Source organism: Coffea arabica, chromosome 2e, assembly GCF_036785885.1.
Source record: "Coffea arabica cultivar ET-39 chromosome 2e, Coffea Arabica ET-39 HiFi, whole genome shotgun sequence".
Taxonomy (NCBI): domain Eukaryota; kingdom Viridiplantae; phylum Streptophyta; class Magnoliopsida; order Gentianales; family Rubiaceae; genus Coffea; species Coffea arabica.
In genome coordinates, this window is record NC_092313.1 from 6,820,145 (window position 1) to 6,840,308 (window position 20,164).

At 35.5% G+C, this 20,164-nt stretch overlaps 1 protein-coding gene across 10 annotated transcripts; it reads left to right on the plus strand.

Annotated features, from left to right (window-relative positions):
- The first annotated feature begins 1,658 nt into the window (after positions 1–1,658).
- On the plus strand, positions 1,659–19,873 carry LOC113730524 (uncharacterized). Of its 10 annotated transcripts, none has more exons than XR_011840139.1 (19): positions 1,659–2,277; positions 3,784–3,863; positions 5,013–5,063; positions 6,171–6,689; positions 6,789–7,046; positions 8,111–8,176; positions 8,937–9,116; positions 9,641–9,692; positions 9,767–10,051; positions 11,186–11,296; positions 11,879–12,070; positions 12,799–13,074; positions 14,780–15,403; positions 16,612–17,108; positions 17,190–17,250; positions 17,334–17,402; positions 18,398–18,549; positions 18,778–18,938; positions 19,374–19,873. XR_011840139.1 is itself a non-coding variant. In XM_072078525.1 (18 exons), the coding sequence occupies exons 1-17, from the start codon at positions 2,065–2,067 to the stop codon at positions 18,467–18,469; spliced, it is 3,606 nt and encodes a 1,201-aa protein (XP_071934626.1). In that variant the 5' UTR covers positions 1,659–2,064; the 3' UTR covers positions 18,470–18,474; positions 18,620–18,801. The 10 variants fall into 10 exon arrangements, 2 of the variants coding, with proteins under 2 accessions (XP_071934626.1, XP_071934627.1); XR_011840142.1 differs by having other exon boundaries at positions 19,380–19,873; XR_011840145.1 differs by having other exon boundaries at positions 18,398–18,474; positions 19,415–19,873.
- The last annotated feature ends 291 nt before the right edge of the window (positions 19,874–20,164 follow it).

Below are 20,164 nucleotides of genomic sequence, written 5' to 3' on the forward strand. Positions count from 1 at the left end.
GGATTTGGTGGTAAAGAAGAGGTATTGTAAGTAGGGAGTCTGGATTTAAGATTTCCCGCTTAAAAAAAAAATTAACTCCAATCAAAATTGAAGTATGAGTTCTTGAAGCATTTATATTCATTCTATTTTTCGTGTCCTCTAACTCCTAGGATGGCCTTGACCTTGTTTAGATTTTACAAAATTTAATTATAGAAATTGATCAGCAAAAACTCCTCTTTGGATGATTATAGATTTTAATGTTTTTAGTCATTAAAAAAGTCATAATCAAATACAAAAACAATCCAGAGCATTAAAAAATTTAATCATCTAAAATCAAAATTTATAATCAATTAAAATAACCAACAAAGAACACAAGTCCAATGTCATTTTGATATGCTAAACTGCACTTCAATTATAAAAGCGCAACGAACATGCCTCCGCATTTTTCCACGAATACAATTACCTACCTTTACCTTCTAGTTTTATTATTATTATTTTTTAATGAACTTGTTGGCATTTAGACTGGTTGTTATACGAATAAATTTGAAAAAATGTGGTGATGCAACTCTTTGGTTTTTCAAAAAAAAAAAAAAAAACTCTCTGGTTCAAATGCCGTTGATAGAAGTCTTAATCATTGATTACGTTGTTATTAGTCTTGTAAATCCAACCATAAGAAAGGCTATTGTGTTCTTAAGCATTTGTCGAATGGTTTAATAAAAAAGATCATTGTCCTTATATGGCAATTAAATGTCTTTCTCCCACTAAACCAACCAATCGTTGTCAATTTCTCTATTAAGCACTTATAATCTTGTTACGAGTATGAGATTTAGCTTCCATTCCATGAATTGTAATAAAGCCGCCGCAAAATGTCTTGTCATGAGGGGAAGTTTCCTTCCACTTACCCGTAATTGCCCAGTGGTCCTGGTAGCGGGCTGGATCTTTACTCTTCGAGCTCAAAGAAATAAGTCATCGTCTAATGTTTCAGTACAGAAGCCCATTAGGCATTATTATCTAGGAAGCCTGGAGACTCATGAAGAAAGTTGCCTAAGCAGCAAGCTTCTTCCACGAGCATGGAATTGGGCTATCAAATCAGCTTTCTATTTATAGCTGTAAGTCATAATTGATGGCATCCGTGTAGTGGACTAATACGTAGCAACTTCAAGATAATTGTTAGCATATATATATATATAAATAATAAAATTAGATGAAATTTAAGGATATTAACAACGATTTATTATTATTATTATTTTTTTTTTCAACATTGGAAATATCTCAGATTTATCAGACTAATTTTTTTTGTGCTTGTGTACCCCGCCAATCAAGAATACACAAGTGATAGAGCGGTGACTCGAACACACGATCTCGAAACTTAATTAGCCTACTCCGAAATCATCTGAGCCAATCCCAAGGGACTCTTAACAACTGTTTATTAGACACCAATTAGAAAAATTCTATATTAAATGAGAAGAATGTAAAATATTCACTGTGAATTTCATCATGGCCTGAATCCGAAGCGAAATAGTCAATTTCTACTACTACTAAATTTGTATTGACGTGTCTATCCTTTTCCGCCCCCATTAAAAGCTGTAAGCATCAAAGAATTTTTACTCCTACTAGATTTGTATTACCGTATTTATCCTTTTGCACCCCTTAAAAGCTGAAAGCATCAAAGTAGAAACAGGATGGGGCCAATTAGTAGCGCTTGACAGCTAATAATCCTTCGTCATACTTAACAGCTAATCTCCGCTAATGTTCCCCACACTGTTCATCAGTAGCGGAAGAATTTCTACATCAGAAATCAGATTCATACCCACCAAAATACACCGCCCCCATCCCTCTTCTCTCTCACACTCCCCATAAAAGCGCAGTCTCTGTTTTCTTGTTCAAATGTAGTGAAACAGACGCTTCAATTTGGACCAACACGTTTGCTCTACGTAAATCTGAGCCTCCCCAGAAAAGGAGAAAAAAAACACACACACACACACACACACTCTTATGTATGTATAGATATATACTGTATTATATGTACTGTTTATTTATACATACATATATATATATACGGTATATACATTAATATAATAATCGATGACGACGAGCTTTAACAGTCCGTCGAGAAGCCCGGCCAGTAGTAGGATACAATTGGGCGGAGGTGGCAGTGCTTCCAGGCTTAGATCTTCATCGCTGAAGAAGCCGCCGGAGCCCCTCCGCCGAGCCGTTGCCGACTGTTTATCGTCTTCGGCTCCGTCCAACCATGGGAGCTTCTCTGCAGCCGCCTCCGAAGCTTTACGGACTCTTCGGGTTTGAATTTACAAATTCTCTTTGCTCAATTTAGATCTTCAACTGTTTAAGCTGTTTTGTCTTGTTTTATTGGTTCTGAAGTTAGGGTTTTATGCCGTTTCGGTGTGTGATTTCGCGCTAATTCTTTTAATTAGAATTTGATTTTGCTCGTCTGCATTTAATTGGAAAGTCTTTTTTTTTTTTATTTTATTTTAATTGAGTGCTTTATTCTGCATTCGGAGCTTTGCATAGATTTGGTGACAATGTGCTGCATTATGAATATTTACTTATATAATGCCAAAAGTTGGGGTTGTAAAGGTTGGATTTTGCATGAGGGATCTGAAGGTTTATTTCCCTGTTTAGAGATTTCGCAACTATGCTGCTGTTAAAGCAACTTTCTCACGAATTTATCTCCTGCATTAAGAGAAATGAAGAGAAGAGAAAGTATAAAGGAGAAATTAGAGAGTGGGAGGGGGACATGTGAATTTTTTTGGTTATGACTTGGCCATCAGCTACTTACTTTTACATAAAGGCTCTCGCTTTATGTAAGTGTGTTAGAGAGTGTAGAATGATGACTGTTGTGTTCAAATGGAGAAGGAAAAGAGGAAAGAAACGGTATTGACTGTTGTTTTTAAATGTTGCTTGGATTTGGCAGTCAGTAGTTTGAAATGACAGGTCGTATATAATTATGAGATAGAACACGTACACGCTTGTATTACTATGCTAAAAGAGAGATAAAGGTACACGTGCATGTTTATATAAAAATGCCACTACTCTTCAGTGAGAACCTTGCATCAGAAAGTGTTGGCTTCATGTTGTTCTTGGGTGTTTTGACCGAGCCCACTGTTGATTTTAATGGCTACCAAATTATTGACCGCGAACATTCTGAATTTTTTCCTTATGTAGTTACTTTGACTAAAATTTAGCTGTCCCCTAGGATTAAGTATCTTCAGTTCAGCAGAACTGTGATCCATCCAATCTCGCTTAGGACAAGCGATAATTAAATAGCAGTGTTGAAAATTACTATAAGACAAAGAACTCCCTTGTCATGGAAACTAATGAGATTTAATGAGCCATTATGTGGGGCCTCTTCGTTCGAGACATGCCTCGTGGGGAATTTTTATGATGGCGGAATAAATTTAAAGATGATTTTCACAAGGGAAGTAATCTATTAATGAAATGGACAAGATTTTTTGTTGCAAAATGATTTCATCCATCTGAACATCAAATTGCATAAGGTGAGATGAAAAGGCGTAAGTTTTTCATGTTAATATCTTTTTTGAAGATACAACTTTGCTTGCTTTCTTGGTTTTCTGTTGTATGTTTGTAACCTTTTACTCTTTCTTGAATCATTTTATTTTTCAAATATCAGCAAAAAAATGCACTATATATGGGGTGCATGGGCCTTCTCATTTGTAAAAATATGATTCACCCCGGACTTTGGTTTTTTGAATCACCAAGTACATGGTTTCATAATACAATTAAAAATTAGCATGGTGGATGGTTGAGATTATCTATCTATGGCAGGATTACTTGGCAGCAAACTCAACAACTGACTTGGCTTATGGTGTGCTTTTAGAACATACACTTGCAGAAAGAGAACGCAGGTACATAAATTACACATTCAAGTATTGCATATGGTTTCGATACTGTCAAATTATTTGTTCGAGAGTTATAGCAAGTTTTGGTGTTTTATTCTGCCAACATATCTTTTCACGGGTCTTCTCATCCTAAAGTTCTTCTCGAGAAAGACCAAGTATGTGTCATTTGCAGTAATATTGGGTTTGGACTTCTGACCATGAATTGGCCTTAGGTCTTGGTATTTTGCGCAAGACTTTTGGGTGTATTTAATCGAGTCTTAAGTATTTTTATAATCCCTCAAGGAATAACTGAGCTGCATTTTCATGAAAAGGGTATGTTTGTATTTGTTTTATTTTTGTAACCATGAAACTTGCAACCTTGTAGCCTAACAGATGAAGTTATATTGCCTGTTAAAAGTAGGAGAGCTTCTTCTGAGATTGCATTCTCACTTTCAGTATGCAGATTTACCCAGATGAACTGCCTGGTAGACTGATTATTTGAAGCACCTTTCTTAGCTTTGCCATTCACTTTTACTATTAGACAAGTCTTGGACCAATGATTTGGAGCATTATTTATTCTTGATGGAGATTGAGTAAAAAACTTAAATATTTCTGTTTTCTCTTCTTTTGGGCTTAGTCTTGTGAATAACCAATTTGCAAACCATATAGGTGGTATGTAAAAATTCAGGGAAATCCAACTCATGGATCAAAATTGGAGCAAACAAGAATAGAAAAAATTCTAAACATTAGATATCCTAGATGAAAATCTCAAAGCTCGTGGAGTGAAAGTTAATGCAGTTAAGTCATGCAAATGTACAGGATAGATAGGAACTTAAGGGTGGTTTATTGTCATCTTCTCAGTCGGTTAATTCTAAGTTAAAATTTTATCTAGGATAGAGTATATGCTTCTTTCTTTCCCAAACCATCTGTCCCACTATTGTTTTAGAGAATAAAAAATTTCTTCCTAAAGTGAAACTCTTCACTTTTTAAGAGACCTGTTAAAGACTAGATTGGGCAGTTTTTTTGATGGTTTAAAAATGCAATACTTGCTTGTGTTGGGCAACGTGTCTTCTCTCCTTTACATTGAAATTGAGTAAAAGTTTCTAGATGATGTTCATAAACAATTTTCTGTTACTCTGTTATTTTTGCTGATGCAATACTTTTTTGTTTGACCAGTCCAGCGGTGGTTGCAAGGTGTGTGTCACTTTTGAAGCGATATCTTTTGAGGTCAGTCTGGGTATTGTATATAAGCATTCTTTCTTTCTCTAAGCTATAAATTCACATATTGAACCGTGTTTAGGAGTTGATGCACAATAATATATATTTTGCAACTGCTATAATTGTGTACTAAAGGTAAATCAATAAGTACGTAGTTATCCATGCATGGTAGTTTGAAGTGATTAGAGTTAATTCAATAAAAAGATCACTACTTGTTGATTTGGATTTCTAGAATTAGAAATTTCAACATTTGTTTCCCTTGGATGAATTAATCTTCCAGTGTTATAAAGCTGTTCTGCTTGCTTTAAAGTTGTTTTGGTGAGAGTTGTGTCTGGCAAAAGGAAGATGATTGCGATTCATACTTTCCTGTTTGTGTTTGTCCATAATTTTATCTAGTAGCACCCTGCTATTTTTCTTTTTTTACTTCATCATGCCTTCACTAAGTAAATTACTAAATGAAGGATCAATGACTGGTTTCATATTCTTTCTTTCTTTTCCTTTCCTTAGATTAAATTGCTATCTTTGTGGAGATTGACTCTGCTTCTTCAGCATTGGAATTATTAGCAGATAAATGCCAATTCTCCAATAGTATATGTTTGATCTCTTTCGATAGCAACTACCCCTTGTTTTATTTTGGTTATAAAAATGGGGAAGCTTCCATTTTTTCTAGTTTGAGCTACTGGTTATCTATTTTTATTTTATGTTTTGATTCTAATTTTCATCTCCTCATTATCGTCTTTTAATGTTTACTGCTTTCTATTCCATAACATTGGAAACCTTCTTGTTTTAATCACATTCAAGGTTCCTTGCGTAGCTTAAGTAGTCATCTATGCTTTAATAATTAAGCTGATTAGACGATATATTTAGCTTGTGCTTTGAAATGGGTTTATCTTCTATTGCATGTTAAGTTATTGAAAGGAGGGTGGTAATTTTGTGAGTTAAGTTGGTCTTGAGGTTGCAAGTTCATAATGCTTGCCAAGTATGTTGGACTCTCAATAATCCCCTTTACCTCTAAATAGCACGCATACTATATATGTAGGTTTACTTCTCGCAGAATGAGCTTTTATTTTGCTCTTTCATTTTAGTGATTCTGCAAACCTTTTTGATGCTTTGCAGATATAAACCTAGTGAGGAGACATTGCAGCACATAGATCGGTTTTGCATTAGCATAATTGCTGAGTGCAATTTGAACCCAAACCATAAATTGGCAGCCCACTCTCATTCTTTAAACCTGCAATCTGCAGCGCCCACTACATCCACAAATGTTTCTCCTTTGCCTGTATCAAGTTTTGCATCAGGAGCACTGGTGAAGTCACTGAGCTATGTTCGCTCTTTAGTGGCTCAATACATCCCAAGACGGTCCTTCCAGCCTGCAGCTTTTGCTGGAGCACCAACTGCCTCAAGACAGTCACTTCCAACTTTGTCATCTTTATTGAGTAAATCTTTTAATTCCCAGTTAAGTCCAGTAAATTCTAAAGAAGCTTCTGAAAAGAAAGAAGCTTCTGCATTATCGGTTTCAGACTCAGCAATTCCTGAAGAAGTTGATGTATCTGAAGACTACGAATACATAGCCCTTGACATTTTTAAATGGCGCTGGTGTAGAGATCAACAGTCGTCACTTCTTTCACCTAAAAGGTAGTTGATTTCGTCTGTTAGTGATTGGAAACACTAATTTTTATCTCTTTTAGCATTTTGCAGTGGCTATGTATGATTCTTACATCTCCAAACTTTCAGTGATCATGTTTTGAAACCCCAAGATGTCAGCACACATAATTTTCTGGAAGTAGGTGCTGCAGCCCTTCTTGTAGGGGACTTGGAAGCTAAAATGCAGGGCAAACCATGGGGAGCTTTTGGGACTGCTGATATGCCATATCTTGATCAACTTTTACAGCCTTCTTTGCTTACAACTGTCACCAATTCTGCTGCTGCTCGAGCGCACTTAAAAGCAATAACAGCCTTAAAACGCTCTAAACCAGGACCTCAACAAATCTGGTACGTTCTTCTGACTCCTGGATTCTTGCTGTTTGATATTTTATTACATACCTGCTCTTCCTGTCATGATTACTCCTTTGATAAGTTAACATCGGCTAATATTCACCAGTTGTTTGGTTGCTGGTAATTGAGACATGTATACATGTATAGTGTTAGATATGAAATTCTTCTTGCTGAAACTGTTAAAGTAAAGAGCTTTTTCTCCTCTCCTGTTGAATATCTCCTGTTGTATAGACTATAGAGTGTTAACATATTGAAAGATAATTGTTGATGGTTTGGTGACTTTCATGAATTTCCAGTAACTAGCACTCATAAGTCATCCCTTGCTTGTCTTTTAGTGGGATGCACATATTTGAGCTTATGCTTATTTTTTTTTGAAAATTCTTATATTATCATGGTTGCATTTCTTTGCTATGCAAATCTAGGAATTCATATGTTTTAGCCTCGAGGCCATTTTTATGTCCAGAAGTTTTAAATGGCACCGTAGGCTTGTCCTTTAGTTGACACATGATAGTTGATATATTAGTTCGTTTTCAAATTTCTATGTAAATCAACTCAAAGAATCAGTGATATAAGTCCAAATGCATATCTCTACTGAAGGTATTTGCTTATCTTCTTATAATTTTTTAGACAGACAATGAAAACATGGTGACAACTTATGATCAACGGTCCTGATTTACTTGATCTTTCTCGTAGAGATGGGCCGTGTTAGGACATAGTTTTAGTGCTTGATATGAGTATGTATGATGACATTAGAAAATGGATAAATTATTTATGATTTTTTTCCGTGTGATCATCACTCCATGGACTAGAAACCTGATGAGGATATAATCTCCTGAGAAAGGATATGAATTCCTAAATTTTGTGAATTTTTAAATTACAAATCTAAATGTACTGGATATGCTGGATAGTAAGATGATTGGGTAGATACTTGGTAATTAAAATGTCGTAATTACCCTTGTTTGTGCTTTGCTGCGAGTAAGTATTTCAAGCAAGTTGTCTGATATTTTTGTCATTCAAGAGCGTAATTTTTGGTGTTGAAAGCCATGCTTTTTGTTTGTCAGGGAAGATTCGCCCATAAGTATGTTCCGTCCACGTGCAAAACCGCTTTTCCAGTACAGGCACTACAGGTATACAGAGCAGGAATACTTTCAATTATGATATCAGATTTCTTATATTGGCAGCATCTGATTTTCTTTTCTATGTTCTTTCTGACTATGACTAGTATAGTTGTATTTATGTTTGTGGTAGCTCTTTTTGCACACTAGAGAGCATCTGTAGCTCTTGCAATAAGAATTAGAGTCATATTAGAAGGGTGAAAGGAATGGAAGGGTGTGATGACTCTCTGTTTAGTTGGTTCTAAAGGCGGAACTGTTTTGAATTTTATTCTCTAGTTCCTTTCATACACTCATTGATAATGCTGTTGATGAACGTCATGCTAAACATTATTAGTATTCTGAACCATGTTGTTGGCTTGTATATGTGGAACAATGTTGTTCTTTATGCATCTTCCATTTGACTGTAGAACATTTTGTGCTTTGGATTTGTGACTACCAACTGGATCAACCAGCATTAGTTGTTTTAACTGCATATTATCTGGTATTCTTCAGTTTGAGTGTTAAGAGTATTTAGATACCTAGAATGATTGCAAACTGTACTGATCGATGCCCCCCCTTGCATCTTGCCAGGGTCAGAGAGGAAAAGTTCTAGCCGAATAGGGAACTAATATATTGTCTGAACTTTGGAGACTCTTTAATTCAGAAATTAGTTCCTACATACATACTGTCCTCCTGTTTTCTTGGTTTCTCTGTCATTGATCTATAATTTTTTGCCTTTTGTTTAATATGCTCTATTACCTGTCTTACGAAATGAGAATTTGAATGTTATCAGCGAACAACAGCCTTTGCGTCTGAATGCGGCAGAGGTATGCGAGGTTATAGCTGCAGTTTGCACCGAGACACGTTCTCCAAATGCTAATTTCATGACAGTCTCATCTAAATTAAGTAATAACAGTGGAAAGCCATCAATGGATGTGGCAGTGAGCGTGCTTGTCAAACTCGTGATTGACATGTATGTTCTATGTTTTGTTTTGTTGGTAGTTGGCATTAACAAAATTTTGACTTTGAAATTACTTTGCCTCCCTCCCTCTCTTAAATATACTGACAATGCTTTTATCTTCTTTCATGTAGCATGGTTACTACTGCAGCAGATGCTTTTAATTTGATAACAGTTTGTATGCTTCACGTCTAATTGTTTAATGGTCACTATATTTTTCACATCCTAGTGTAAGGATGAATTCAAGATAATTTCTGAATCATACATAAATTCTTCGAACAAGGTGCAGATACACATTTACACGCACATACGAGGGGGAGAGAGAGAGAGAGAGATTGTGTATGTGTGTGTGTATCTGTGCATTTGGCCAAGAATTGATATGATTGAGCTGATTGAAATAAAGATTTTAAGCTTAAAGTTTCCCATTCAAATTTGGGGAGAAAACTGAATTAGATTTTCATACAATTATGTGTGTTAGTTGATGCAAGTATTTTCTTTCTTACTCGTCTGCTAGTGATGAACGCTAATTTGTTTTGTAGGTATGTTTTGGATTCTGAGACCGCTGGTCCACTCACTCTATTTATGCTTGAGGTGCTCTTTTGTTTACATGTTGGCTGTCAGTGGTAGAATGTGGATATTTTCATGGTAATAAAATCTGATTGCAGGAAATGCTAAATTCTCCAAGGCTGGTATCAAAAACTCGGGCTTTTGATTTAATTCTGAACCTAGGTGTTCATGCGCATCTACTGGAGCCTCCACCGCAGGATGAGGACTCCCCAGTTGACGAAGAGTATTCTCAGGAACAAATTTTGGACAATGAAATGCCACCTTCCTCAGAGGCAACGAGAAAGATGGATTATTTTAAGAAAATGGGAAATTGCTCAGCTGTTGACAAATTTGAATGCTGGATTTTAGGCATTCTCTCTGAGGTCCTTCTTCATCTTGTGCAGGTACATACCTGAATGATCCTGGAATTGTGCCTACACCTGTCCCTGGTTTGCCACTTCAAACATCTAATATGATGGACAAAAATTTCTAAAACAAATCACTGAATGTACTAATTTATTTAAACCACATAATTTAAATATGTGCATCATTAGCTTTGATCTTTTTCCATTACTCAGTTCATGACTACCTTAGTATCTTTAAGGTGCCTCCCTTAATTCTCAAAGGTTTGCTTAACTTGTACTTGTTGATTAGAAAGTTTTTCAGCCTCAAAAATTTAACAACCAGCTCATCATAATCACGAGTTTTTGACTTAGCCATGTCTCCGATGCTATTTGTAGCCTTCCTTAATAACTAAAGGTTTACCAACTCTTTGTCACTAGCAAAAGATGTGCTCTTAGCATGCTGTTAATATTGTTCAGGATATTATGTTGTCCAGGTATAGCATTACTATAGTGGATTAGGTCCATCAGGATTTCTTTGGATATAGTTGAAGTGTTCCCTATTTCCAACAAAATGCTGTCTGCAAAGTATGATCTTTTGCCTTAAATATACATTGTATGCAACTATAGATGAGGCCTAAAATGAGCTCACTCTTCACGCCAATGTGCACGTCACATTGCTACTAATCCAACTATGTCATTTTTGTCAGCAAATGGGATTTTGATCTGTTGATCAGCTTGCATATACCATCTTGTGGAAGCAAGTAGATGAAAGAACCTCTTTAACTGCTGCACTTTTTGTTTTTCTGGGTTCGTCGTGTTTAAAGTTCCTGAGTTACTGGATTCTAGCTCAATTTAATGTTTATACAAGGGGTAAAAGTGATGCTCGAGCAAATGATTGAACATTATGAGTGTCTTGGCTCTTCCATTTGTAGTTACCTCATGTGATCTTTTCATATAGATAGTAGATTAGATATATTAAGTTGATTTTAAGGTGCCAAAGTACCTTATATGCATGGTTTAATACTCTTAAATTGAGCATAGACTATCTCTAAGTTTAGAAGTCGATTATTTGCTTGATTAGTCTGTCTTTAAATCACTAATATGAATTGTTTGAGTTATATTTTTTTTCATCTCAGAGTTTACTATTTCTGTTCCTTATTTTATATAATTCTTGAGAATTATTTTTCCTCACAGGTAGAAGAGAAGGAAGAATCTATCTGGGCTTCTGCGTTAAGCTGTTTATTGTATTTTGTCTGTGATAGAGGCAAAATCCGCAGGAGCAGATTGAAAGCACTTGACATAAGAGTGAGTCCTGGGATACTAGCCTTCATTATTCTTTATGAATGGTCCTGCAAAACTTAAAATGTACTGTCATCCAAGCTGGACGTGAAACCTTAACAAAGGGCGGTTAATAAGTTTGTGAAAGGACACCTTTAGGAGATACAGAAACATATTAAAGAGAATATTTTGCTCTGCATCAATTGTTCCTCTCCTTCTATATAGAAGATTACGATCTGGATTAAATTGATCAACACGTTCAACACTGTGTTCTTTGTTGTGTGAGCTATGACTGATACTGAATCTACTTCTCTATTAGCTTTGAATTCATAGGGAACTTTATTAGGGAAAGCAGCATGTAATTTCTCTGGTCTAATCTTTCCATTAACTATACATAATTGACTATATGAACTGTCTGTACCATTTTCCTTTCAGAGCATAAAAGAAATATCTCCAACAGAAGTTGCCCCAATTCAAACGATAGGCTAAATCTTCATCTAATTGTTCGTGTACTCAGTAACCATGTATACTGAACTGTTCTCTCCTTTATATCATTGTCTGTCTGATGAAGAGTTGGACCAAAATCATCGTTTTTGGATCTGTTTGCAGGTTATCAAGGTTTTGTTGACAATAAGCCGGCTAAATTGTTGGGCAGAAGTAGTTCGAAGCAAGCTTATCTGCATGTTGACAAACATGTTTTATGAAGTTCCGGATGGTTCTATTAATTCTGCTTCAGCTACCCCTATGTTTTTTACTGAGCAAATTGATCTGATTGGAGGAATTGAATTTATTTTTGTTGAGGTATACCTCTAATTACTTCTTATAATTTGTTGCAGGTATAGATTCTTTAGACATGGAAATAGGCTTGCATTTTGTTGGGCAAAAATCATTCTGCCATGTGAATTTATTTTGATTCCCTATTTGCTGTGTAAATTGATGATATTCTTGACCAAATAAACTATTAGAATGAGGCACTATTTGCCATCTTCTTCATATTGAATCAGATTCTTTGTATAGTTCAATTTTAACTCTGTGCATATCATTTATGGCATGAATTTGGGTTATCATTGAAAAATGGTGCAGTTACTTGTAATTATCCAACTCTCAAATTTTGCGCAAAAACATCAACTGATCTCAAAGTATTGAAGCCAAGTAAAATTTTCGCTAATTTTGATCTAGTTTATGGTGAAAAATTTTGGATGTACATGGATTGAACTTAGTTGTTGATCAAATTGTGTAAGTTTTTTTTTTTTGATGAAATCAGGCACATGATAAATTTGATCTTATATTTCAATTCGATACGACGTGATATTAGGTGGCAATTAAGAAATTGAAGAAATTTATATAGCAGGGTGACTTTTGCCCAATTTTGTTGTGTTTTGATCAAAGTAGCAGGGTTTTAACTTACTGTTTTTCTGTAGTGAAGTGGTCTTAATATATTTTGTCAAAAACTTGTTGAGCTTTTTGACAACTTAAACTTCGCTTGAACACATTGATATTTCTTTACCTCACTTACTTTACAAATGCAGTTAGTGCTTTCAAACTCCAGAGATGCACGGAGAAATTTGTACCTGGTGCTCTTTGACTACGTCTTACATCAAATAAATGAGAAGTGTATTGCAACTGGGGAGTCTGAATACAATGATGAAGAGGTCCAACCAATTGCTAACTTGCTTATGCTTGCCGATGCCCCTGAAGCTTTACATATTTCTGTTAAGCTTGGAGTTGATGGCATTATAGAGCTTTTGAGGAGATCAGTTTCTACTGCATTGTCGAGATATCCCAATAGCGATCGCCTTATTGTGGTAATGCCTTCTTATTTGACTTTGTTCACAAAACAGCTTCTTAGTTTGTTTATCTTGAGTTCGTAAATTGGAAATCTCAGGTTGTATAACCATCTCCAATCCTGAGAGGCAATTGTGGTGTCAAGAGATTTTGAGATTGGAGCATGACTTGTTGCATAATCTGTTCTGTGAATGGTGTCGTGTTTCTTTTACTTCAGTACTGAAAAATTGATAATTAGTGTGATTGCAATTATGATTGATTGGAGACACAGGGTTGCACCATTTAAGTTCTCATACTAGAGGGATTGAGGTGTACAGAACTAAATTCCTTCTTGTAGACTCAAAAAGTGGAGACAAGTGTTCAACCTGTTTCTTATATCGTCCCAACTTTTTGTCCCTTCCATTGTAGAATGGTAGTGAGATTGATAGTGAATTCTTTTTCGTTCAACCTGTTAACCATTTCCCTTCGTAGTATTTGGTACATCCCTTTTATCATGAAACAGAGACAAATAACAGTCACTTGGTTTTTCACTTCTACTATCTTTACCATCTGAAGCAGTACATTCCTTCCTTAATTTCCCACATTGATGGAACTGACATTATTTCACCTTTTTGCAATATAATTCACTGTGTAATATTTTATGTGAACTTACCTGCATAACTTTTTTACTGAAAAGGCAGTTTACTTCAACTGCTTGACCAGCTTCATGTAAAATAGGAACTTTACGGTAAATTTCTTACAGAAATTACTTATGGAGTTTATCTTTTTGGCATTACAATTTAGTAGTTCTTATAAATAATAATCAGGGCTTTTAGTATTTTTAAGCAACTTGAAGAGGTCATGGAAGACTTGCAAGAGTCTTTTCTCCAAACTAGGATTCCTAGATCTTGAAGCTCATTGCCTGTCAGACAAGTAGTTTACTTAAATTGAATGCTTCCTTTGTAGATGAACATAAAGGTGGAATTTAATCATGAATTCAAGCTACTGGTGGAAGAACATTTATGAACCATTTATTATAGCAGTTTTACAGAGCCTTGTGTGTGAGAATGGAATGACCACTATCGATGGGAAAAAATGCTAATTTGTTTTGGAATGAGAATGCATAAAAATGATGAATGAATTAATATAGTGATTCAGATGAATCATATCATCAGAATTGTGATAGACAAGATGTTAGGTCTTTAATGCGGATAGTCATATTGCTATGTGCAGTATAAAAGAGGGAAGATAGGTGTATAAAACAGCATTACTGGCATTTTTATGGGTTTGTAGGTTTCTCGCTGAACAATATTTCTAAGTTATTCAACCGAAAGATATGGTAAATGAATAACCGAAAGATATGGTATACATTATGTTGGCAACAACCTTATTATGGCTATTTATTAGTTAAATTTGATTTACTTGCTAGACCTAATTATCCCTCAGCGTTGCTGATGGCACTGAGTTTGATATCTTGGTCCTGCTCTGACTTTAAGTTTCCTTTATTTATGTCTGGTGTTATTTTGTCCCAACCTGATCAGAAACGATGAGCGCTTTATAGATTATGTTTTACTTTTGTTTTGGTATCCTTACCCAGACATCTTGTTTATACAGTTTTATAATGTGGACATTGAATTCTTTCATTTCCATTTTCCTCCCTGCAAATGACGACTACAGTAACTTTAGCCTGGAAAATTTCATTGTGTTACGATTTTAAGCTTAACATAAAATTCATTGCTGTTGCAGCTTATGGAGAAAATTGTTGAGAAGTTTGATGCACTTATAAGTTCATTTACTCGTGTGGACAAAGAGTTTGCACACATGATAAAGACAGCTAAATCTTGTAAGTTTCTGGAAAGTATTGAAAGATATCGGAGAAACAGCTTGAGCATGAAGGCAAAGCTGTCTTGGGCCACTTTACATTCTCTTCTTCATTCTGAAAGAAATTTGTATCGCCACCATGGTTATTTGTGGTTGGGGGATTTACTAATAGCAGAAATCAGTGAGGGAGGTGATACAAGTATTTGGTCAAGAATTAAAAATTTGGAGCAGAAAATTGCCCTTGCTGGTGTTAATGATTATTCAGCTGCTTTGGATGTACCACTGCATATATGGCTTTTCTGTGGACTTCTAAGATCCAAGAATAGTTTCATCCGGTGGGGCTTTCTATACATCCTTGAGAGGCTTCTTATGCGAAGTAAATTTCTTTTAGATGAGAGTGAAGTCCATCATGCGATCAATGTTGAAGCTTCTGGATATATAAATGACAAGAGTCGTCTTGAGAAAGCAAATGCAGTTATAGATATTATGAGCAGTGCTTTGTCTTTGATGGCTCAGATAAATGAAACTGATCATATGAACATACTGAAGGTAATTTCTTCTGGCCCCTTTTTGTTATTTTAGCAAATTCTGGAAACCATCTGTACCCAGATTCTAGTTTGGCATATTCTTATGACATTGATGCATTGATATCTTATTGATGAAAACTGCTTCCTGTTTGAGCCAACTTAACATGTCTTGACTGCTTCTTCTCTTCATGAATTGCAGAAACCAAATACTTGTAGTGAACTTTTCTTCGGCATTGTGATATTAACTTTGCTAGGGTTTAGAGGATGTCTTGAAATAATGATTGTTGCTTAGGCTAGCAACTTGTTCCTTTATTAAGATGCAGTTTTGACTGGAGTTCTGAAACTGACCCAAGTCCAATTAAAGGCATGGGATCCAATGGTAACAAAACCTCTTTATCCTTTGTTATAGCACATGCTTTGGGAGATAAACAGATGGTGTAAAAATACTCTTCTATATTATCCAAATATTGTTCAGCATTTGTGAGTTATAAGATTTTATTTTGTCAGCTTTCTTCTTTCTCTTATGTGTATTGCTATTGGTTCTTCTTGTCTAATTTTATCTTCCTTATTTTATGTGAAAGTGAATATTCATTCAAATAGTTTGCTTTAGAAACCATAATCTGGAGTTACAAAATTCTTGCAGCATAGGAGGTCGTTTCATGCAGACAGTACAAATTTGCAGCCTTTGCTAAAAGATAAGGCTTAAGTGCTTTATCACATGGATTTATTAGAGGCAAAGATTTTTTTCCTGCTTTATTTCTTGTTACCATGTACCATAAAATGATCTGATCCTTAAGAGAATTCATTCTTACACCCTAAATAAGATCATCTTCTAAAGTGGGGTTCGAAGAACTACCTCTCTTAGGCTCCCGAAGGTTCCATTCTAGGTTGTACCCACAAATAGATGAATACACTGATTTCATGGTTAATTTATTTGAAAAATTTTACAAGGTTCTCAGACAAATGATCGTTTATTATGTCATTGATTCATTGTAATTCATCTGATGCAACTATTCTTTCTACTAACTAAAGTAGTTAGCAAGTCAGTGCCAACAATATTCCTGTTTGAGGTACATACTTCTTTTTGCTGATGTTGTTGCTGAAGTCTCTATATATGGAGCAATGAACACTTCGGTCTCTGTTATCTTCAAATGTCTAAATGTGGCTTTGTTTCTTATTTGTATTTTGATTTTCCTAACATCCATATTTCTTTCTGCTGCACTTGGTCAGATGTGTGACATTCTGTTTTCTCAATTATGCCTGAAAGTTCTACCTACAAGTGCAATCCCACTAGGAGATGTCATGCTTGGAAATAGAGATTCTAGTGTAGATTGGAACAAGAAAGCTGATTCAGAACATTTCACTCGAAATGAGAGTCACAGCTGGGATGAGACCTTTGGCGATACTACTAGCACATTTAACCCAAGCAAAGATCCCTTGGTTGGAGAGACTGCATCCATGGCAGCACTACTCCTTCATGGGCAGGCCATTGTTCCTATGCAATTGGTTGCACGTGTTCCTGCTGCATTGTTTTATTGGCCTCTTATCCAACTTGCAGCTTCTGCAACAGATAATATTGCTTTGGGCGTTTCTGTGGGTAGCAAAGGAAGAGGAAATGTACCTGGTGCTACCTCAGACATTAGAGCTACGCTTCTCTTACTTTTAATTGGCAAATGTACTGCAGATCCTGCAGCTTTTAAGGAATTTGGTGGAGAGCAGTTTTTTAGGTACTTTGCAATTTTACTTTCTTCAGTGATGGGGTCCCATCTATTCTATAGCATTTTTTTTACACAGACATTTTTTTACAGGGTGTTGTTAGATGATACGGATTCTAGAGTGGCATATTATTCTTCAACTTTTCTTCTGAAGGTAAGTGTCATTTTATGCTTTTGACCATCAGATTGAACTATCTTCAAGGGAAGATTTTACTGATGAATTAGATAATTTTGCAGAGAATGATGACGGAAGAACCAGAAAATTATCAAAGAATGCTACATAGTCTCGTTTCAAGAGCTCAACAGGTAGGTTGTCCTATAATCAGGCTTGGATAGGGAAAGGGGTGGTGCAAAGAGAATGTTTCATCCTTTACATGGTGTCAAAAAAGAAGAAAAGAAATGGCGGCATCCCATTCCTCTCCCTTCATGAAACAAAAGAAATGATAAAAATAAAAACTTATGAACATTATACAGTTTACAACACTGCATGGAGCAACAGGGAGCTACAACTTGATGGTGTATGTCAATTTAGTTGGTATTTAAAGTACTTAACATTTTATTATTAGATACAATAGCGAGAAATGTGAAGTTCAAGTTTAGGACTTGCATGAAGTTGAGCCAAAGCAAAATTTGCCGCAAGTTTAGCAAATTTTGCAATCAAGTCAAGCTTGAAGTTGATTTCATATGCAAACATTAAATTTCAAAAGTTCAGTAGTCAACATTTCAAGCTCATTTTTGAGACCCTAAAACATATTGAAGATTTGTAAATGGGATGGTGCACATATAAAGATATCCTAAGAAGAAGTTGTAATTCTCAAAAATATTTGAGATATACAAGCATCTTTATGTATACTTTTAATTGTATATAGCAAACAACTTATAAATGAAAAAGTAGATTGGTGCATATACAAGCATACATAATATACAATGCAGGGGCATCGGTAAGAAGTGCTTTCTCCTGTTGCTCGGACTTCCAAGCCTAACACTTAACACAATTTTTTGTAGAACCGTGTGTTTCTAGCCCTGTTTTAGACTCATTTCCTCTTAACGAGGTTTCACATTTAGGTAGAGATTGGAGTAGCTTAGCTATAATAGTTTCTGTAAAAAACTCGGATTTTCATTTTTCATGTCATGTCATGTGGTTGGGTGATTTTTCAGTTGATTTTTTTTTGGGGGGGGGGGGGGGGGGTTGGTGGAATTACTATGCATATAGCATTAACAATGTTTTGATGTCATTAATTTCCTGCTTCTATAGAGTTCATTTAACTAATGTCAAGGTGGCTTGTACTTCAAATTTGCAGAGTAACAATGAAAAGCTGTTAGAGAATCCCTACCTCCAGATGCGAGGCTTACTTCAGCTTTCAAATGAATGACTTTGGTGCTTATCCACCACCTTCTGTTGCTATCATCAGAAAGTGAATTTTATCGCTCCTGATGATCACAAAGTTTAATTGTGGGTATAGCTGCTAAATATTTAATGGCTTGACTATTGGATGCCTACATTTTTGTTTTGCATCAAACAGTTGAAGATGTGTATTTGTTCCTTTACCTGGCCAAAGTATGACATCCAAGAGAATGGGTGCTGAAGTTAATTCATACTCTAGCATACTTGCTCTTTGTGTGCTTCAAGAAAATTTGTGTTGCAAGTTACAAGGAAATTCATGACTAGCTTCTTCATCAGGATCATGTTGCGGACTTCTGGAAATATCTTCGGCTTATTAAATTTGTGATGCTTCATGTTGTGTGTGGATAAGTGCTCAAATTGCACATCCAAGATTATCCAGCTCAAAGAGTGAAGGACATGAATTGATTACATGGCCACTGCATTTGGATCTTTTTCAGGTACTGATATATATCTTCTACTGTAAATACAAACACATCTATGTGTTTTACTTCTCATTTTTGTATTGCCTTGTTACAGTAACAGTTGCTTGAGTTTTTTGCTTTCATGTTACAAACAGCTTCCATCTAACATGACATGATTTCAAGTATTGGTGTGTGTGAAGATTGAAATCGATAAAACAGTTTTTACATACTCTACAAGAGCGCCATAAAATGATTCCTTGCCCTTAAAGAACATGCGCTTTTAAATGTTGTGTTATCATATTGATTTGTGTGATTATTTAGCTAACATAAATAGCTTGCTGATTTCCAAGGGCATCTGTGCAAAATATTGCCTTCAAGCTGCATAACTTTAAGCTAGTATAGTTATTCAATCTAAAATCTTTTGATGTCATCTTTTTCTGATGTTAGATTGCAAATTATTCTTCTTTGTAGAAACAGTTATTGGCAAGAATTGAGTGTGGAATTTTTGCTAGATGTGCTGCACGGTGGCAAGAATTTTTTTGGATTGAATTGATAATATGGAGATACTCGCTTCAGTACATTGAAATGCTTCGTGTGATTGCACTCGTGGATTAGGTTTCATTTGATGGCCACCTGGTAAATATATACTGTGGTTTAGATCTCTCAATTGCTGCACTTATCACATATGAGGTTGCTTGGTATGTATTTTTGGAGATGATTGATAGTTCTTATTATTCTTAGCTTTGTAAATATGTGGTTTTGATTTGTCATGTTCATCCCCCGATATTATGAAAACGGGTGGAAGGATCATGTTGCGATAGTTGTAAGATAGCTGTCGAGAAATTTTGCCATCCTAACATGTAAATGGTGAAATCCTAGAGGGCAATGTAATATCTTATATATTCTATTTGGAACTGTTCAAAGCTGCTATCATCAATTCAATAACAAGGAATAGAAAGTTCTTGACTGAAGTTCTGCTTTACTTCATGTTGCTGTTAGTTTACTTCAAGGAATAGAAAGTTCTTGACTGAATGTTCCTCAAATGCCTGAATTAGTTTATTTGAGTCATTACAAAATGGAGATTATTTTCTGGTATATGCTTAGATATTCTTTGTAAAGAGACGGCATACTCGGATTAAGATGATTCATCTCAGTTCATCAACTGGCAAATGGCCAAAAAGAGAAGCAAGGGTATGAGCGGAACGAGCTATTCCTTTTTCGTGTCTTGAAAAGGCAGCGGTGTTAGATGTTTTTCATCGGGA